We start from the raw sequence: 22,035 nt of genomic DNA, 5'->3' as shown, positions 1-22,035 counted from the left end.
GGACCAGCGAGTCCCCCCACACCCACCCGCCTCCTGTCCCCCCAAAACAGTACTTCTGTTTTGTCAGGATTCAACCTCAATCCATTAGCCGCCATCCATCCTCCAACTGCCTCCAGACACTCGCACAGGACCGTCACTGCCTTCACTGGTTCTGATTTGGAAGAGAGGTAGAGCTGGGTATCATCCAGAGGAGAGAACTGCGTCCGGAGGGCACCATGTTGGCTCCTGCTACATTTCATGTTCACAACAGCCACACCAAAATTTACACCCATCTATTGCAGCCATGCCGGTCACAATTATGGGGATTTATTTTGCCTTTTCAAGGGGTTCCCACATGAAGCATTACGAGCAAGTGCATCATGATGCCAACTCTACAATACCTCTAAAAGTCCACCATTCACACACCACCTAAGATGGTTTGGGTAGTCACCTCGGATCAGTCCCTTTTCCTGCAAACTCCGCAGTGGTGGCCGCTTGGCTATGAAGCGCCTCAGCTTGCTCTTGACCCGTTTCTTGTAGGCTCTGTCCGGACTTGAGGGTGCTAGGAGATGGGCAGGGAGAAGGCGGGAGAGAAGAAGTTTAGGCAGCTGAAGCTCAGTTGTCCCAGCTCCCCTACCTAGGCCAAGGCAGCTTGATTTAAGCAACTCTCTTAGCCTTCCCCACACCCAGATTTGCTTGGCACAGACCTGCCTGCGCCTCATTCTTCAGAGCCCCTGGCTCCTCGTCATCATCAGCACTGAGGTCCACCAGTTCAGCACTGTTGGACCGGCAGAGGGGATACAGAAGTGGCTCATCCAGAGGATTCTCCTGATCCTGCAGTGGGGAAGGGAGGCAGGTGAAGCCAGGAGGGGTGGCGCAAAGTAGGGGCAAAGCAGGCAAATGCATTTAATTTATCCCAAATGCAAAATGTAATGTTTCACTGGTATGGAGACCTAGATTGGGCTGGTCAGTGACTTGTCATGGTGATGCAACCCTGACCCACATAATCTTCCAGTTGACATTTCATTTAATTCCAGTCTTCCTCAACCACACTTTCAGCTTTGCAACTGACCCCTTAAAAGCCCTGGGTCTGGGAAGCGGGGGGAGGGGGAGGGGGCAGCTGTGATGCCATTAGCCTTCCCCGGTTGTCGCTTCTGTCGTGTTCCAATCCCTCTCTGATACCATGGGTCATATCTCCAATGGAGTTAGATTTATTAGGTTTGGTCCTAAGTCCCTGTTCCCACATCAAGCTTTATTTATTTGTTTGTTTTTAAAAAACTACAAATCCATTTTTAATGTGTTTTCCCGCAAAATACACAGTTTTGTACTATTTTAATACAGCTTTATTCTAAAATGTATTTTGTACACGTTTTAACATGAAATATAATATTGGTAATTTGCTTTTTCAGCTGAAAACTATTGCAATAACTGCATTCCAATAATAACTGCATTCCAATCCATGTTTCAGTCCCAGGAAGTGCAAATGAGAATGGTTCATTAAAAAAAATGCAGACTGAAGAAAACCTCAAGCCTTTCCAACTTTGAGGAGGAGGAAGAATTGAGGGCAGCTTAAGCTTTTTAGTTTGCCTCACTCACCAGCCTGCGAATGACCCCTCTGATTGCCTGGTACCAGTCTTGGCTGACAGCCTCACTGCCTGATTGCAGGAGATACTCGTTGCCTGTCACGGTGCGGAACTAAGAAGAACAGGGGGCAAAAGGAGAGAAGACAGACTGGATGAGGCAACGGCTCCGTGTAACCCTGTGTTTTCCTAGAATACATTGTCTTGCATTTCAAAGGAAATGTGTATGAGGAGCCACTGGACATACTAAGAGCCCTGCTGGGTCAGGTTAGAGGCCCAACTAGTCCTCTTTCATACAGTGACCACCAAGATGGGTCTTGAGAAGCCAACAAGCTCCTGCAGTAGCAGTCTCCCACCACCTCCAATCCCAGAGACAGAATTTAGTTATGAGTGAGGAGTTGACTAACTCTTGAGAATGTGCCTTTGAGCAGATTCTCACCATCCACTTCCCAGCAGAGACAATCCATGTGTCTGGAAATTATCTCCTCTCTTCTCCATGAACAGCACATGCAGTGGCCCTTCTTTAGCTGCTTCTCTATTGCAGGCCAACACAGGACCATTGAAGGTCAACTCTGTGTTCTTAAGTGAGAAGAGCAAACAAAGCCACAGTAGGAGCAAAAAGGGTTCAGTTCTTGGCAATGTGACATCTGACCCCAGGTATCCCACAGGTCAAGGCTCATTTCCTGAGCATTCACGCGCTTACATGGATGACATTCCGCTTACTGGACAAGTCCCTGGCCCAATCAATGCGGGCCCCACGCAAATCCACACTGCTTTCAGGCCGGCTACTGGCTGGCGTCTGCAGGAAGAGAGGAGAAGGAGTTAGCTGGTTCTCCAGAACTTCACTTGACACTGTGCCAAGCTGGGAAAGGGACACAGGAGGCTTCTGCTGTCGAGCACAATCAGTCCTTCCTTCCTCCTTCACCTTCCACATTGAGCCTTGCTTGCCCCACTCACCCATCCAGCTGCCACCTTGGGGTCCTTGTAGAACATGAGACTGTTCCCAGCCAACACCAGCCACGAAGATGCCCAACACTTTCTGCGGGGGGGGGGGTGCGAGAAGCAGGGTGAGATGAATGGGGATGAATCTGACAGCATGCATATTCTGAGCACACACACAAAAGGATGAAAACAAATGCTCCCACATTCAGGCATGTTATATTGATTGCATTAATTGGTTGGAATAAGCACTACAGTTACATAAATGAACCCACCTCAACATTGCATTGAAAGCAGCCAGTGGCTTTCCTGCATTTTCAGACTTCATATGAGAGACATCATTTTATCTTGCTCTGATACCATAGCTCCCAGAACCTACTTTATGCCTTCAGGCTACACTTCCCTTCCCTTCCCTTCAAGAAGGCAGCTTCTGCATGCGATGTAGAAGGATGGGACTTGTCAACGTGGGAAAGTAGCTCATCTAGGAGATGGAAAACTCTGATCCTAACCTTCCACTGCCTTGCAAGAAGAAAAGGCTAAGGAATAAACCCTACACAAATCCTGAATGGAGTCCCTAAGGTGGTTGGATGGCACCTTGTATGCCTCCTTTCAGCAGCTCCTGCAGCCAAGCTGGTGCCGAATGTCTTGCTCTGCTTTACTTTGGACCACACCAGCGAGTCTGAGAGGAGGGTCTTGTCATCTGGGCAGCCCAAAACCTCCACACACACTGCCCAGGCTCGCGCCCCCAAGGATGTCACTTCAGTGCTGCTAATGCAGCTGTTTGACTTCACCCCTAGGGGCGGACTCCATTATCTCAAGACAAATGGATGTCAACAAGGAATTAGGTGAGACTTTCTTTACCTATTTCCTGTTCTCTGGAACTAACTCAATATCCTAGTTTGAGCCTGAGGGAGGGAGAAAGAATTCCCCCGAGCTCATAGCTGAAGAACATGTGGCCCTCCAGATGTTGCTGGATTCCATCTCCCATCAGCTCCAGCCAGCAAGGCCGGTGATGGAGGATGGGCACTGGAGCCCAGCAACTCTGGAGGCCACAAGTATCACCACAGCCCTGCCTTAAGACCAACTGCTGTCATTGCTGCCCACTTTTTGAAGACCCTGAGCTGTAGTTAGGAACACAGGAAGCTGCCTTACACTGAGCAAGACTACTGGTCACTATAATGCAGTCTACACTGACTGGCAGCAGCTCTACGGGGATTCAGACTGGAATCTCTCCCAGCCTTACCTGGAAGTGCCAGGGATTGAACTGGAGCCTTCCACAGTCATCGTCATGACAGTATATCCATTGTATTGCCCATCAGGTTATTTAGATACACCAAACTCCACGTGTCCCATTTCCCACAAGCCTGCTTCCTCTGCCCTACCAAACGTCTCCCCTGATGGAGAGAACCCAGGCTCAGATCTGCTTTATTTCCTCCTAGGTTGGCTGGGCCCCTTCCTGAGCTGTGACAGTAAGCTGAAAAAAGGCCCAATTACCCACTGACAGCCCTTTTGTCCATTCACAGCCAGGACATTGCTTGTCAAAACCCCTTCAGCTGTGAACTGCTATCCAGCTGGAACTGAGCAACCAGTCAGGTTAGCATGAAGACTGGAGGACCAAGGGCTGCCCAGATTCCGCCAAAAGGAACAGGGGGAAGCACCCCTCCTCAAGCATCTTCCCACCGCGGGGGATGCCAGCGAGGTACCTGAGTTTTCGTCCTCCTTCTGCAATCTTGGTTTTGTTCAGCTGTCCGGTTTTCTCCACCATCTGCAGCGAAGAAGCATCAGCATCAGCAAACACCATGGGCAAACCCTCTGACCTTTTCTGAGCTGCAGGATACTCCCCAATAGCCTCTGTTTCTCAACAGAGCTTAACCTGAATCTCTCCATCACGTATCAGACAGGCGCTTGCTCTGTTGCCTTCTCAGATGACTACTGAAGACATTCCTTTTCCAACAAGCCTTTTAAGAGGTTCTGCACTGGAGCTGGTTTTATATATGATTTTATTGTTGGTGTTTAGGATTATGTACCACACTGGGTCTCCCTAGCCCACCCTGCAAAACTTTATTTTTCCAAAGCCTGGATTCCACTCCCTGTCGCCCCTTTGCTTCATTCACCGTCCAAACCACACCGCCAGCAGCAAACTGTGTTCTCCTTCTTTGTCCTGCGCTATTATTCCTATTATTATTGGGTAGTCCATTGCCTGGGATGCACTTTTGACTTCAATCGGCTCTTGCCTGCAAGTTTCCCACAGGCATCTGGTTCACAGGTATATAGTCCAGGACCAACGGTGCCATTGGCCTGATCCCACAGGGCTCCCTTCTTATAAGAGCATCCTACCACACCCCAAAACTGAGAAAGACGCCTGCCTGACCTGGCAGCCCTAAACCTGGGGTGCTCACTGCACCAGATCCTTTCCAGTGGGGAGGAGGGGAGCTTCCTTTGTTCAATTATATTTATATCTAGCTTTTCCTCCAGGGAGCTCAAGGTGGTACATAGATGGCCCCCTCCCTTTTATCCTCACAACAATCCTGCGAGGCCGGCCGGCCCCAGGGTCACCCAGTGAGCTTCACACACTCTAACCACCACACCACACTTACATGCAGCAGGTCAGGGCTGTCTGTGGGGGAACCATTGGCAGATCCCGACGGTGCAGGGTATTCCTCCAGCCAGGCCTCACAACTGTGTTGCGAAAGGTTCCGGCGATGACTTCCCTGGAAGGAGAGAGACACAGAGGAAGTGAGTCTCCCAACCTCTTTGGTGTATCAAGTCCAGGGCCAGCCCTGCCATTAGGCAAAGGGAAACGACTGCCCCCGACAGCTGATTTTGGATGAAACGAAGGGGTGGCAAACAGCTGTTTATTTTATTTATTATGGGTGATATCCAATGTTGGTCCTTCTCAGAGTAGACCAACTAAAATCAATGACCTCAAGTCCACTAATTTTGGTGGGTCTACTCACAAAGTTTGGATAGCACCCCATATTTTATTGTCTTATTCTCTGCCAGGGAACGGGGGGAGAGGAATTTCTGCTTCAAAATAATGTGGCTGACCTTGGTTACTTTTGCACCTTTACCTGACGTGGTTTGGAGGGGAGGCAAAGCCATTTGCACTCTGCCTCACGCAGCCAAATGTCTCGGGCAAGCCCTGGTCCAAACACATTCTACACCATTGCCTTGCCCCTCCCGTTCTCACACCTGCAGCTCCAGACACACACAGAGTAACTGCAAGGCTGCGTACTGACCAACACCCCCCAAGGAATCCTGGGAATTGTAGTCTGTGATAGGTATACTGCAGTTCCCAGGATTCTTGCAGTGGGAGGGATTTGCTCTAAATGTCTGGTGTGCACACAGCCTCCATTCACTACCAAATGCACCTAATTCCTCCTCTCTGGGGCACACAGTTGCCCCCCAGCCACCCCCCCAGGTGACTTACCTTGGGCACCTGCGTCTCTGGCAGCACCATGGACTTGGTGTAGGTCAGCTTCTTGTCCCTGGTCCGGAGACCCTGACTCGCAGCCTCCAGCTCCCCCCTCTCTGCTCCGTCTGGGTCTTTGTCCAGTGTTTCGCCCAGAGGAGGGTCTACAGGGGCTGAGGGGCTGTGTCCCTCTGCCTGTATCAAGCGCTGCAAAAAATGCAGAAACACAGAAGGTGGGAGGGAAGGATAAAGTGTGGGGCGTGTGGGTGGGTGTAAGAGAAGCTACTATCTAGAGAACCGGACAGCTTCCAATTAAAAGAGGCTGCCCTTCCCCCGCCCCCCAGGCTCAGCAATTCCAGAGTCTTAATCCCCGGGGCCCCCTGCTATTTCTTTCAAACCTCCTCTCTCACATAAGGAACAGCCCTCCGTCCTCCTGACCCACCCGCCCCCCATCTGTCCTGCCCTGACCCTCTGCTGCTGATGGTCCTAACAAGACCTACAGGAACAAGCTCTCCTGGTGGAGGAGGGACGCACGTGGCAGTGGGGCGTGGGGAAAGGGGAGAGCCAGCTTGGGAGATTAGCTGGCACTGGCAGGCTGGCTCCTTCCCCTTGGCCAGCACTCCTAGTTCGTTAGAAGTAATTATTGCAGAATTCCTCCGGCAGCGGCCCAGGGAGAGGGTGCCAGGAAGCAAGGGGCTTCAGAGGGAGGCAGGCTGTTTGGGGGGGGTGGCAGCAGGTACCTGTCTGCAGGGCTCCCCAACAGGTGAGCCCCCCCCCCCAATAACAGACATGGGGACCCTGTGTGGTGTAGTGCTTAATAGTTCTCAGCTGGGACTTGGGAGACCTGGGTTCAAATCTTGACTGCAGTCATGGATATCGCTGGGTAGCCTAGGGCTGCTTCCAGACTGTTGCCATTTTTGGGTGGGATTCAGTCCCATACCAGCATATTCAGGCTGTGCAACGCAAGTTGGTTTGGTGCTCTCACGTGACAACCCTGGACTTTTTGCAATAAGGAAAGTGATGGGGAAAGTGTGAGATCACAATTGCTTGACAAAACATTGCCTATCCTTCCAGCAAACAAATATTCAATAAATAGTTGATGCGGTCCAAAGCCCCCTGCAAACTATGTGCAAACAGATCTGGATGAATGGTAAATAAGTAGCTTGTCCAGAAGTCCTCTATTTCTTTGCCTTACCCACAGCATTGTTGTGAGATTGAAAGGATGGGAGGCAACAATGTACCCCCCCCCCTCGAGAAATGCTTGAAGTGATGGAGGTGAGATTCTATCACTAGCAGTTGCACACACTGGAAAGAACCACCACAGCCTCACCATCTCCTGGCTCCTTCGCGGTGGCTTCCATGACTTCTCGCCCGTCGCTGGCTTGTAATAGTAACTGCGCAGGGAGCCAGAATCTATGTGGTGCTCCCAGGTGTCCAGCACCTGCAGTGGGGGGCTGCGAGGGCTCGGGGGCATTCTTGCTGGTTGCTTCATCTCCTCCAGGTTGCAGTAAATTGGGGTCTTTTCCCCAACGGGATGGTGGGGAGGCAGGTGAGTATCATCCAACATCTGTCAGAAGAAAACAGGAATGCTCATTTTTTCATATATTAAGAGGAGGCAGTTTCACCTCATTGTGGAATGCAGAGCAAGTGAGGGGAAGCCTCCATAGCATGGGATTTTTATGGCGAACCCAATAAAGAGCTCTGGATAACTTAACTTCAAAAATAAACATTTTCCAATCCCCTAGATCAGGGTCAAGAAGAAAGCAGATCTGCTGATAGATAATTGGGGGATCAAGAAGATTTGAGGCCTCTCCCAACTGGTTAACAATAGCAACAACAAAGGCCCCATCACACAATACATTTAAAGCAGTATCATACCACTTTAAACCATCATGGCTCCCCCAAAGTATCCTGGGAGCTCTAGCTTGTTAAGGGTGCGGAGACTTATTAGAAGCCACCCTCTTCTCCTCCCAGAGCTACAATTTTTAGAGATCCTTGTGAAGAGGGATTGAATTTTAAACCACTCTGGAAATTGTAGCTCGGAGAAGGGAAGGTGTGTGGGATTTTCTATCAGCACCCTTAACAAACTACAGCTCCCATAATTCTTTGGGGGTGTTTAAAATGACATCATAGTGCTTTAAGTGCATGGTGTGTATGTGGCAAAATTCACACGCCCTGAATTATGCTGCCAGGATAAAAAAAAAGTTTTGGAGTAACCAGGAATGGATTTTTGTGCAGAAGGCTCCACTTAGTTCTGGTACTCAAAACTAATTCCTGACCTGATGAAGAACAGGAATTCATGGACAGTCCTATCACCCCAGAGGAAATAGATACGGTCCTCAAAAACCTGAAGCCACACAAAGCCCCAGGCCCAGGCAGCTTCACAGCAGAATTCTATAGGAAATTCAAAGAACCCCTGATGCCCTACATGTCCCGCCTATTCAATGACATCATAAAAGGGGGGGCCATCCCCAAAACCTGGACCTACTCCAAAATAGTCTCAATCCCAAAACCACTGAAAGACAGCCTCAAAGTAGAATCATACCACCCAATCTCATTATTAAACCAAGACTACAAGATATTCACATCAATCTTGGCCAACCACCTAAAAATCTTCCTACACAAGTTAATAGCCCCAGACCAGACTGGCTTTGTCCCTGGTCGCAATATAACAGACCCCATCAGGAAATTACTGAACCTGATCGAACACAGCAAGGCAACCAAACTCCCACTGACAATTATGTCCCTAGACATCCTCAAAGCCTTTAATTGCTTAGAGTGGAAATACGTACTAGCAGTACTAACTAACATGAAATTTGGCCCCAACTTCCTACAAATTCTCAAACAAATATACAGTGGTGCCTCGCAAGATGAAATTAATTCGTTCTGCGAGTTTTTTCATTATGCGAGTTTTTTCATCTTGCGAAGCACCACTGTGTATTGACGGTTTCCCATAGGAATGCATTGGCGGTTTTAAAAAAAAGGCGCAAGATGTTTCGTCTTGCGAAGCAACTCAGAAAACGAACAACTCTTTCGTCTTGCGAGTTTTTCGTCTTCCGAGTCATTCGTCTTGCGAGGTACCACTGTACTCCATAGCTATCAAATTTCAGATTTGAAAATAAGGGATCAGCAGCCTCACCTGTCCTGGTGACAGTCTACGGGATATCTAACAATCCGGGATAGCAGCAGGAAGCAGCAGGAAACGGCGCTGGAATAAGGGAATTTCCCACAAAAAAATGGAAGGTTGACAGCTATGATATACTCCCAAGCGTCAGCAAAATGCAGGACTAACAATATGGACTCTATATCATATAGATATAGAGTCCAAAGCAATCCAAAGAGGCAGAAAACAAGGATGCCCACTGTCTCCCTTCTTATTCATCTTGACTCTGGAACTTTTAGAAATCTGAATCCGAGCAGCCACAGACATCAAGGGAGTGGAAATCAAAAGGCAGAACCTATAAATTAGGGCTCTTTGCAGATGACCTAATGGTCACAACACCAGACCCCATAAGCACAGCAACCTCCCTAATCAGAGAACACAACACATTTGCAACAGTGCCAGGCCTACAGGTAAATTTTGCAAAATCGGAAGCTATGTGCTTCGACACCGCTCCTCACACCCAAAAAGAACCCAGCAACGTCACCAACATAAAACTTTGCCACACCAAGTTCAGATACCTAGGGGTACAAATGACCAGAAACCTCAATAAATTATACCTCCACAAATACAACTCCTTGTGGTAACAAATTAACAAAGACCTAAAGAGATGGAACAACATAAACTTCACTTTCTCAGACAAATAGCCATGATCAAAATGATCACCCTCCCAAAACTAACCTACCTATTCCAAACCCTCCCAATCTAGATTCCCCCAACCCAACTCCGAAAATGGCAGAAAAAAACTACGCTTATTTATCTTCTCACACAAAAAAATAAGAATAAGCCCCAAATACCTGCACCTTCCCTCCTCAGAGGGAGGATGGGGAATCCCCAACATAGAAGCATATTACATACCAAATACACCACATAATCCCATATATACTAGAAGATGAGACAAAACAATGGATACACCTAGAGAGGGACATAATCGAAAATACCTGCACCACAGCATACCCACTCCTCCCAAACAAACTAAGGAAAATTCCCACAACACACAGACCATGCTCAGAGCATGGAAAGCAGAAATAGGCAAACTGTCCCCAACCCCATCCCCACTAATCCCCCTAGCGTACCACCCATTATTCCACCATGCAGCACAAAACCCCCAGATAAAAACCTGGCAAACCAAAGGCTTATATCGTCTAATAGACTTCTATAAAAATAAAAAACCTTTGTCAACACAAGAAATACAAGACAAACTAGGAGACACCCAAATGCCCTGGTTAACACACCACTAATTACATGCCCTCTTAAACAATCCAGTAGTAAAATCAGCAGCAACTAGGCCCCTGGCAACCTTCGAAAATCTCCTCCTAACAACAAAGGGACAAAGCAAAGGGATGGTATCCGCAATATACAAAATACTACTCCAAAACCCCATGAACCCCCTAGACGTAATCAAAAAACAATGGGAGGAAGACATAGGCTATGAGATTAACTCCACTCAGTGGACCAGAATATGGTCTAAACCCTGCCTTTAAATCCATATCAACGAAAAGGAAAGAACTCACTCTAAAACTCACCTACAGGTGGTACCTAATACCAAGAAAACTAGCATTAATATGCCCAGGAACCTCACCAAAATGCTGGAGAGGGTGTACCTCCACAGGCACATACCTCCACATGCGGTGGGAATGCCCCAAAATCCAATTATTCTGGACAACAGCCATAAAAGAACTATGCAAAATAACTAAGCAAGTATTAGAAATAACCCCAGAACTGGCCCTATTAAACATCTTCCAAGACAATAATGCCCATTCACTTCACAAAGAACTCATAACCCACCTACTCTCAGCAACCAGAAACATCATAACCAGACACTGGAGAGACCTGTCAGGAATAAGCATGGACCAATGGTACCAAATAGCATGGGAAACAGCCCTACTAGAAAAATTAACCAATAAACTGAATCTGACACAGGGACAAATAGAAGAAGATGCCTATACCCCGGGTAAGGCTCCCCTTTATCACATACACAACCGAACAAGACAATGACAAGAATCCACCAACAGCATACAAATCAATGGCTAACCTGATTCAAAAACACCCACCCACCCCACTCACACACGAAAACAAAGTTCACCACAGCCAACCACAATTGAACAATCAAACCCAACCTCTCTCAACACCAAAAGAACACAAGTGAACCTGCACAAGCGACACAGAACCCCACACATACATTAAGTAAAACAGAAACATCGCTACCTGACCCCACCCCCACCCACCAGGGCCCCCTCCACCTTTCCCCCTTTTTCTTCCTAATGTAACACTAATGTCTCAGTAAATGAAACAGATCTGTAGAAAATGTAACTTGAAAAAAGAGACATTGCACATACTTTTGTAAACCAAGAAATCTTTAATAAAAACACACTTAAAAAAACAAAAACTAATTCCTGGGATCAGAATACTTTAATTCTAAGGGTATGGTTTTTATACCAGGTCCTACAAGCCTGAAACCTGCCTGTCCTGGTCCCAGATCACGAGCTGTGTCCTCCTGACCTAAGGCAAGTGACATATGGGGCACCAGAACCCTTCTCAAATTTTTGAAAATACTGTTTTTATCTTCTTTTTAAATGTTTGTTTTAATATTGCATTGATGTTTGACTTTTTTTGAACCACACTGGAGTCCATGTGGAGACTTTACAAAGATGAAGGTGCACTTTAGACGTTTTCAAAATGAATAAATGATCCTACTCTTCAGCAACACCAACTAATCATGGGACACCGCCATTGCGAAGACACAGCCGTTCAGTGGGTCCTGCACTGTGACAGAGCAGCCACCTTGCCTCAATCATAGGAACGAACTGACCATGTAATCATCTGCCATTTCTTGGTCTGTAATCCTCAGAGTCTCCAATCTGGAGTGTACATTCAACCCCATCCTACAATGTGGAGCCTTTTACTAATAGCGGAAATATTTTTACCCCACCTAATATCCAAAGTTACCCAGAATCCCATGGACTGCAAGAAGATCAAACCTCTCCATTCTGAAGGAAATCAGCCCTCAGTGCTCACTGGAAGGACAGATCTGAAGCTGAAGCTCCAATACTTTGGCCACCTCATGAGAAGAGAAGACTCCCTGGAAAAGACCCTGATGTTGGGAAAGATGGAGGGCACAAGGAGAAGGGGACGACAGAGGACGAGATGGTTGGACAGTGTTCTCGAAGCTACCAACATGAGTTTGACCAAACTGCGGGAGGCAGTGGAAGACAGGAGGGCCTGGCGTGCTCTGATCCATGGGGTCACGAAGAGGCGGACACGACTAAACGACTAAACGACAACAACATCCCCCATTTTATCCTCAAAATGCAACTAAATGTGAGAAGTACGTGTGGACGACCAGAGCCGTGGGTTGGAGTCACACAAGTTGGAGCCACACCAATCCTACCACGCCCCTAACCCCAACAGAATCCACCTGAACCCCCATCCATGGACCATCACAAACTCTGCCCCGTTCCAGAGAGGTCCTCCTCTGCTGCTTTCCTTTGCTGGCGAGGCCCCTCTCAATCTTCCCTCCACCCACCCATTGCTCAAGCGGAAGCTGAAAACACTTGCTTCATTGCTGGGCTTTCCAATGATTCCTTTCGCAGTTCAGAGAGCCTCCGCTCTCCACAACGCCTCCTTTTGCTCTGCGTATGCCTCCCCCAAGCGCTTTCCCTATTTGACCACCACCCCCCCGTCCCAAACTGCCTGTTCCAAAGGCCTTTGCTGATGCCCACCTCCTCACAGTGAGCTGCAACCCGGCCCCAGCTCCCCCTCCCGGCCCGGTACTCACTGCTGTCAGCGCCTGGGTCAGGAGTGCAGCTCAGAGGCACACCCTGAGGCGCTGCCAGCCCTCCCACTGGCTTCCCCCACTTCCTGTGTGGGCAAGACCAGCAGCCTCCCAGGGAAAGGGCCAAAAGGGGAAGTGGGTGCAGCATGCTCAGATGTGTGCTGCTGTGACCACCCAGGAATCTAACACTATCCCGGCAGTCGATGGTTCAGTCCGTAGGTCCTGCACTGCAGGGGGTTGGACTGGATGACCCTACAGGATGTCTTCCAACACTACAGTTCTCTGATTCTATGAAACAAACACCTCCTTCTTTTCGGTAGAGCGTGAGACTCTTAAGCTCAAGGTTATGGGTTCCAGCCCCACATTGGGCAAAAGATTCCTGCATTGCAGGGGGTTGGACTGGATGACCCTTGGGGTCCCTTCCATCTCTATGATTCTGTGATTCTATTATTCAATTCATACTCTGTGATTCCAATAGGTTTCTTTTTGATTAAGCAGCATATAAAGATTATTAAGTAAATATAAGTAAGTGTGCAGTTAAAAGTCTGCCTCAACCCTAGTGCAGGGGTATTTTACCATTTAGAGATATTCTCTTGTTTGAGACACTGGCCAATCCTTCCTTAGTAATTAGTAAGGGACACTGAATGGAAACCCCGAAACTGCTTTTACTGTACAAACTGCTGACTAGGCCTACATGTACCATGCTGCTGCTGCTGCTGAAACCACAACTGTGGTTTCTGTTTGCTTAAAAGTAAGGACCGGAAAGCAGTAGGGAAAGGATTAACCCTTTCCTCCCCAGCTGTGAGCCCAAGAAAAATCCCTCCCCCCACCTGTCCTGCCCACCACAATTAGTGATAAAAAAAACCCCAGCAGTAGCAGGAGAAGTGGGATTTTCACTGGGATTGCAGCTCAGGAGCAGGATGGCCACATGTCCTTCTTTATAGACCAGAGGCAGGGAATCTTTTTCAGCCCAAGACCCAGGGCTGTGCAGGATGTGGTCAGCCAGGTACACTTGCCCAGGCCCCAGAGGACTAAGTCAGCTGGGGGGAAGGGTGCAGCACCAAGAACCAGCTGTTTTTTCATTTGACTTTCTATTATAACAAGATATGATAGACATCTCCCAATGTCTAAAGGACTGTCCCATGGAAGATGGAGCAAGCTTGCTTTCTCCTGCTCTGGAGGGCAGGACTCGAACCAATGGCTTCTATTTACAAGAAAGGAGATTCCAAGGAAACAACAGGAAGAACTTTCTGGGTGGGTCCAGAAGCAAAATCAGGGGCAGCAAGTAATGTAAATTTTATCTTTCCCCCTTTTTTTAAAGCATGCTTGTTTCTGCACAAATTCACACGCCCTTCTCTTTCCTCCATCCAGGCTGCAAGGGTTGAAGGACACATTCCAGCCGTGTGTGTGTGTGTGTGTGTGTGTGTGTGTGTACACAAAGCAGGGCTTGTGAGGGAAGTGGCTTAGGGAGAATCCCAAGGTTCCCCACATGTCATAGAGGACATTACTCTGTTTGAAGAACTGTCTAGTCGGGGTTGTCAACCTGGTCCCTACCGCCCACCAGTGTGTGTTTCAGGATTCTAGGTGGGCAGTGTGGGGTTCTATGGCACAAGTTGAATCCTCCTTCCATCGAGCACTAGGTTAGGGAAATTTTACCACCAAGAAAGATGCATTAGTGGGTGGTAGGTATAAAAAGGTTGACTACCCCTGGACTAGTCCATGTCTGGGTTAAAGATGGTCAAAGCCATCAGAAGGGAGTGAAGGATCTGCCATCCAATGCAAGGCTCAGGGGACAGGAGGGGTCTGAGGCCTTGAAGCCCTGCTTCTGAGTTCACATAGTTATTCCCCACACCTCACACACCTTAATAATGTGAAAAGGTTTGAGACAGGACGGAGGCCACCTTACCTGCTCCTCTGCGCTGCGACTCCTGCCCAGAGACGAGGGACGGGAACGCAGAGGGAGGCTGTGGCAGGACATGAGGCCGACGTGGTGGAAAGGCGGGGTGTGTGGTTCCATGCAGAGGTCTACCAGAGAGTAAGACAGCACTTCCAAGTGAGCTAGAAGGATGAGGGAAATGGCAGGGTCAGAAACACATGAAAAGGCTCGGGTGCTGGGGGACAGGTGCTGCTGCTCACAGGTCTGTGACTGGGGCTTTTCACCTTTGCAGTTGGAGTCAGTTCCGTATGAAGACCAGTTGTTAGGAAGCACAAGTGGCAAGAGGGCTGCTGCCCTCATGTCGTGCTTGTGGACTTCCTAAACAGCGGCCACTGACTACCACATCCCTAGTTCTAGCCACGAAGTTTCCTTATGCTAGCATGTGCACACATAGTCTCTCGGGAGAGCATGCCTAATGTGTCCCATCAGCCGCCTATTGCAGGACTGGGCCCAATAGCCATCAACGGGTCAACATTCTTCCAGCCAAGGCTTCCAGCCAGGAATCTCTTGTGGTGATCTACCAGAGGCTGCAGAGAAGAGGAAGAGGAGGTAGGAACAGCATTGTCCTCCCTGGTTCTGTTGTGATTTCACTTCTCCCTCCACCCCACTGCTGGTAGACCATTGGTTCCTTGTGACCTAAACTGAGCTATCAATGCTTCCTGCTCAGGGTCTTTGCTGGAACAATCGTCGATTCTCTATCTCCACGCTGCAGCCAATGTGAGGCTTAATATGGAAACAAACCATTGGTCCAGCTGTCTTCAGCCTTGGTTTCCCAGATGTTGTTGGGCTGCTACTTCCACTGTCTCTGACCATTGCCTAGGCTGATTGAAATAATGGGCGAAGAGCTCTGGTCTCTAGTGGCTGTCAGTGGCTCTCAGGGGTTTCAGATAGGGATCTTGCACAGCCCCACCTGGGGAATGAGCCCAGAACCTTTTGCAGGCAAAGCCTGGGCACTCTCACCAAGCCACAGCCCCTCACAGTCCGCTGGCATCCCTCTCCACTTGCCTGCCCTTCTGCTTGTTCCTGGTTGACTCTTCCCACATGAGCCTGCCCATATATTGAGCCCCCGGCATGGTGCCCTCCAGATTCATTGGACTCCAGCTCCCATCACCCTAGAGAGTAGGGATTCTCAGGAGAGCAATGCCATGGCTGCGGGGAATGTGTGATTGCTTTACAGTCCTCACTTGGAAGGTCCTGCAAACCACCCCAATAAGGGTGACAGTCCTCTTTTAAAGGTGTGTCAGAGGAGAGTCCTCTCTTTTAAGGTGCCCTTTATGTGACTGTCCAGTCCAAGTCTAGCTTAAATATAAAGACCAATAAGAAGGGAGAGCAAGGGCCTAAAATTTCCCATCACCAACAACACTTGGGCAGCTGAATGGGCAGACACACAGGTCATCTGGTCAAATTCTTCCCCACTATGATGAGATGTGTTGCATTTCTATTTAAATTCTAGCAGTTTTGTCTACAATATGCTGGGAAAGATGGAGGGCACAAGGAGAAGGGGACGACAGAGGACGAGATGGTTGGACAGTGTTCTCGAAGCTACAAACATGAGTCTGACCAAACTGCGGGAGGCAGTGGAAGACAGGAGTGGCTGGCGTGCTCTGGTCCATGGGGTCACGAAGAGTTGGACACGACTAAACGACTAAACAACAACAAAATGTCTACAGCTGGCATGCCAGCCTGGCTTCTCATTGTCTGGTCCTTCCCCAAAAACTCACCAGTGCCACCATCTTGCTCTGCGTTGATGCCAGGATGCTGTGTAGCATTTTCCAGGTGGGCTGTCCTTGTGCCAGGGGGCACTTCAATCATGTAGGTGGCAGGCACAAAGATGGGTCGCTTCTGCTTGGGCTGACCAAGCCGTCGCACCTGCCACCAGTCCTCATTGGCCTTGTGCATAAGCTGGAAGATCTCGCCTTCTTCAATGGTCACCTGCCTCCCATCCTCAGACTTATACTGGTAGTTGTAGAGGGCCTGCAGCATAACAGCGCCAGAGGGATTGTCCAGCGGTGGTGTGCTCTGGCGGAGGTTGAACCCTTCCAGGAGCCGCCGTCCTGCAAGCATCTCATCAGAACAGGATAGCCGTGAAGCGCCAGGGACTGCGTGCCAGAAGGAGCTCTGAGTTGTCACCTATGAAAGGGCACAACACGGAGAGGCTGAACACACAAATAGAAATCTACCTTTTAGAGCAGAGAAGATGCCAGTCCGCTTAGGCACATCTGCTGTAATCAACTGGTTGATTCATCATATACATGATGAAATATTAGTGAACTAAGAATGTTGAACCCAGGAAGCAGGCCAATACTGAATCCACCGTTGGTCCATCTAGCTCAGGATAACTACACTGACTGTTCGGGGGGTTTCTGGGGTTGGAGGCAGGACATTCTGTTCTGTCCCAGCCCTTCCTGAAGAAGCCGGCGAATGACCTTCTGCCTGCAAAACAGATGTTCTATCATTAGTGATGGCTGGCTCTGTCCATTTTGGTTTCTCTCGGTTTCTCATTTTCCCCATCTTCAGTTCTCCACATTTCCACATTCGTTTGTAATTTCTTTAAAAATGAAAAAGTCCTCAGGAAAATCCACCAGCATTTTAGTGTTAATTTCCTCCTATTATTTACCTGTTTGTATGCAATTTTCCAATGCAATTTCCCCTTTAATTCTAGTATGCTTTTTTCACTAACATGTGCATTTTAGCCCAGTATATGCATTCTTGTGCACACCAGTTGGCTGGAGTACTGCATTGCAAAATTCAGGGAAGTGCAAATTTCAAAGAATGTCTGTGTTTCAGTTCTCAGATTGTTTCAGAAAGTGCAAATTAAGTAGGTTCAAGCTGAGTTGAAATTCTCCCCATCCCATTATTATTATTATTATTGACAAGCCCTTAGTTTTGCAGGAAAGCACAGGAAATTCCTAGCAACCATTGGATTATAAGTCCAGGCTTTTCTTCCTAGTGCTACAAAAGTCATAATATACATACACTGGCAATGAATTCCATAGGATAATTTAAATATGCATTGAAGATTAGGCCTTTCCCTCTTGGAGTTAGTCCTCCTTCCCTGTCCCAAAACATCTTGCTTATTCATTACATTTATATCCCACTCTTTCTCTATAGAGGTTGTGGCTCCCTCCCCGTTTTATCCTCCCAGCCATCCTATGGTGAGGCTGAGACACAACACTCAGGTCCATCCACACTTCTTCTTGACCCTAGCTTTCTAGGCACGGGTCCAAGCAGTGGCCAGGATGATGGGAGATGATGGGAGCAACATATGGAGCACCATAGGTTTCCTGTTATGTACTGAAGTTCTCACCCTGGGCCAGCAGGGGGATACTTTAGATAGTTATGCAAATAAGGGATCGAAAGTGACGTTCAGTGATTGGATAGTTTTAGAAAATTGTTACAGTTACTTGGTACTGGAGCTCTATATAAGCAGGCTGACTGAACCCTTCAGTTCAGTTCTGTCCTGGCCTGTGAATAAACAAGAGCTGTCTGAAGAATCGCTGTGTCGTCTGATATGTTCACCCACAACTTAACATTTCCCACACCTCTCTAACCGCTACACCTACGCCCAGCCACACATAGTTGCTAACAGTATATTATTTCAATGGTCAGTTTACTTGCTTTTGAGATCTTTCTGCCTTGGCAAAAAAACGAAAACAAAAAACCCTGAACCATATCATAGCCACCACTGCATGTACACCAGACATTTAAAGCACATTACTGCCCTCCCCACAGAGCTATAATTCCCAACATCCTTAAAAAACTACAGTTCCCAGGATTCTACAGCGGAAGTATTGTGCTTCAAATGCATTGTACAGACGCAGCTGAGAGAGAACCAAGCAGGGAAAAGACAGTCCTGTGGCTCAGGAAGTGAGAATCGGATCTTCCTCCTCTACTGCAAACAAAGGGCTTCTCACGGACAGGCTGCAACATGTGCCTTGTAGCTGGTTCCATTAGGGGCCAGTATATATGGCTTTCAGAATGCCGCTCAGACTGGAGAAGAAGGTGGCAGTGTCCCCACCAACTCCAGAAGTGTGACCTTTGTGCTTTCCAGTTTGCCTGGCCCTGGAAAAGCAAAAGTTGCAGGAGTGTCCAAGCAGCTGTTGCAAGAGGAAGCAATGCTGCTCTCGCAACTCATTGCAGAGAGTGAGTGCACAGCCATACAAAGCAGATGATGTTCCCAGTGGGATTTGCTCAGCTCATAAAAACCATCACAGGGAGGCAGTTTCTAGAGCCCCAGACTCTCAAACAAACAAAGCTGACTTGTCTTCGTCTCCGTCCCCTTTCCTCACCATCCTGCTTGTCAGCATCTCTCCAACAAGACCTTCAAGGCACAAGATCCTTGTACTTTGTTCTTTGTAGGTACATGTTCTTCGTAGACCAACCTATGCATATTCCATCTAAATGAGGAGTGGTCAGCCTGGAAATTGCACAGGGCAGCTGCGCACCCTGTCCTGAGCCTGCCTGCCTACCTGAGGGAAGCCAGTGCGTGTGGTGGGGGCAGCTGGCCACAGAAGGCAACCGAAGGCCTCCTTCCCTTACTCTGGCAGCAGTCCTGAGCAATTTCTAGGCAGCAGCTCCGAGCAAGGTGAAGTCAATCTATTTATTTATATATTCCACAGTGACCCGCATAAATGTGGTCACGTGCAAGTGGGATGCACGTGAGCAGGTGGGGTGGTGATAGAAAAAACAGATAGATAATATCTATAAATATAGATGATAGATAGATGTGTGTGTGTGTTTGTGTGTGTGTAAAATATGCAACAAGAAGTTGTTCTGTAGTGCAAAGGTTCATGTCCACCCTTGGGCCACTCTCTGAGGACCACTTGCCAGCGATAGTTGAGGCACAATTAAAAAAAAATACATAAAACATGTTTGTTGAGCCAGCCAGCCTAGAGCGGACAGGCAAAGGAATAGTTCAGAGCTAATGAGTCTTTAAATAAAAGCTTCCTGTTTCATTGCTTCCTGTTGAATTTAGGCTTTACACACATTATACATTTAAAATACACCCCGTGCCAAATAATCCTAGGAACTGTAATTTGTTAAGGGTGCTGGGAATTGCAGTTCTGTGCAGAGTAAGCTGCAGTTCCCGTGATTCTTCGGGGATGAATGGCCTCTTAATTAGCTGTTGAAAAGCTTCTCTGAATTGCCTTTTAATGCCAGTCCTGTTCCTATTTTAATTGTTGATTTCCTCTCACTGCCCCCCCCCCCCATTTTAATGCAGGGTGCCTTAACCCTATACGAAATTTTTCACCTCTCGATTAGTAACGGCTTAAGGACTCCAGTCGGTGTGAAGCTGTGCAGAGAAACAACACAATAACTGGATAGCTCAGTTGGTGAGAATGTGGTGCTGATAATGCCAAGGACCAGGTTGTGGCTTTGGACGCCTGCATATTCCTGCATTCCAGAGGGTTGGACTAGATGATGCTCAGGGTCCCTTCCAGCTCTATGATCAAACAGTAGTGTTTTGTAACCAAGTACAGCAGTGGTTCCAATCAGCTAAGTACTGCAGGCCCCTGTTTTTCAAAAGCCAAGCCATGGACCTCCTACTTTTGAAAATGCTGGTCTCTCTTTGGTAGTTTTTGTTATGTGAATGGTGCTACTGCCACTATACCGCCCCCCCCCCCCAATATTTCTCAGTGCAAAATGGGAGTCCTCGTTTTAAATTTCCTGCAAAGAGATGCTACAATCAGGGGCACTGTGGAAAATTTCAAATGGCAGTTTGCCAATCTAGCTACCAGCATACAGGATTGGGGAGGGGTACGCTGACAATGGGCCTGCCATTAAGCCGTAGACTAGCACCCCCCTATCCCCCCACAAGTCTCTCACTACAAGAAAATGCACCCCATAAAAGAAAATCAACCCCAAGAAAATTAACCCCACTGAAACTTCTTGCTGCTTATACAAAAGTGGGGACAAGTGTGACACAATGTTCCATAGGATCTAGGAGAAATCACAGAGTCCCACCTCCTAGATTTAAGTTCATGAATCCTTTCACCCATCCAATTTATGAAATCCCTTTGCATTCTCAAGAGATGGAGACAGAACCTGAATTCATAAATCTCTCCCACCAATCCACAATAATAGAAGCACAAGATCATGGCACCAGATCAACTGTGTAGAAGAATTAAGTTTACCTGACTTCACATCACAAGGAAAGATGACGTTCGTGAGAGTGACTCTTTCGCTCCGGGATCTGCTCTCCTGTCCCTTCTGTGTCGGTGGGGTGTGAAAGATGAAGCATTTCCCTTGTTTAAAAGAATTCAGTGCGCTGAGCACAAAGCGCAGGTATCGTACATCCGCTTTCGCAGGGGTTAATGGTTTCCTATCGGCAGCAGCGAGCTGCTTTGTTCACTTGCCCCACGATAAGGCAGGAAGGAGGCACTGTCTCTCTGACCCACAGCCCTATAAATCAAACCTACATGGAGTTTTTAAAACCTACATGGAGTTTTAAAAATTGTAGCCTTTTTGTGTGTGCATGAAACAAATTATTACTGAAGCAAGAAGACCTGCTGAAACCAGCAAGACAAGGGCTGTAATCCTATGCGTGCTGTCTTTTCAATACGTCCCTCTTAAGTCTGTGGAGGATGCTTCCGAAAGCAGATGTGGTTAAGAGCGCACTGCGTGGTTGCAGCCTAGGCACACCTTCCTTGGGAGAGCACACCCACCGAAAGTGGGCTTAGTTCAAGCAGATCATAGGCGTCAGTCTAGAAACACAGCAAACTGCCTTGCACTGAGTCAGTATTGTCTACCCTGACTGGCAGTGGCCCTCCAGCATTTCAGGCAGGGAACATACGTACATTCCCGGCCCTACCTGTGGATGTCAGGGACTGAACTAGGGACCTTCTGCATGGCCTTGTAAATCATACACCTCATGTTTCATTAACAGAACATTCAGCCTCTACAAAAATCCACCCACAGCAGTCTTTAGTCCTCTGCATCCTTTTGCTCCTGCCACTAACTCCATTCTTGGGAAATCTGGAACGGATGCAATGTAAATACCAAAATCTATTGTTATTTCTCGTTGCTCTGTGAAGAACATTAAAAAAGTAATAGAATGAGGTGAGTGAGAGACCAAAGGTGAAAGCTCAGAGAAATCCATTCCTTAAATTGATTTATTTGAGAAATGAGTCCCTGTATACAGTAATAGAAAATACACTCTGCATATGTTCAGATACTCAGCGTTCTTGCTGATTTGTTAAAATGGAAGCTGGTTTCATTTTTAGAGAATCATAGACTCTTAGAAAGGACCTGAGG

General features: G+C 47.9%; 1 protein-coding gene across 1 annotated transcript in view; it reads right to left on the bottom strand.

The window, feature by feature from the left end:
* The window catches only part of ARHGAP9 (Rho GTPase activating protein 9), a 26,837-nt gene extending 5,639 nt beyond the window's left edge, over positions 1-21,198 (bottom strand). Inside the window, exons 1-12 of the mRNA XM_083428381.1 lie at positions 20,916-21,198; positions 16,503-16,911; positions 14,752-14,903; positions 7,241-7,477; positions 5,929-6,117; positions 5,096-5,209; positions 4,202-4,263; positions 2,517-2,598; positions 2,263-2,358; positions 1,576-1,674; positions 687-813; positions 395-541 (exon numbers count right to left, since the gene is read on the bottom strand). Coding sequence (XP_083284507.1) covers positions 395-541; positions 687-813; positions 1,576-1,674; positions 2,263-2,358; positions 2,517-2,598; positions 4,202-4,263; positions 5,096-5,209; positions 5,929-6,117; positions 7,241-7,477; positions 14,752-14,903; positions 16,503-16,845 — 1,648 coding nt within the window. The 5' untranslated portion in view covers positions 16,846-16,911; positions 20,916-21,198. The remainder of the gene's footprint in view (positions 1-394; positions 542-686; positions 814-1,575; positions 1,675-2,262; positions 2,359-2,516; positions 2,599-4,201; positions 4,264-5,095; positions 5,210-5,928; positions 6,118-7,240; positions 7,478-14,751; positions 14,904-16,502; positions 16,912-20,915) is intronic.
* Positions 21,199-22,035: the final 837 nt, after the last annotated feature.

Source organism: Podarcis tiliguerta (assembly GCF_965153285.1).
Source record: "Podarcis tiliguerta genome assembly, chromosome: 2".
In the NCBI taxonomy this organism is placed as follows: Eukaryota; Metazoa; Chordata; class Lepidosauria; order Squamata; family Lacertidae; genus Podarcis; species Podarcis tiliguerta.
Note: the sequence above shows the minus strand (reverse complement) of the source record. Positions and strands in the feature narration are given on the sequence as shown.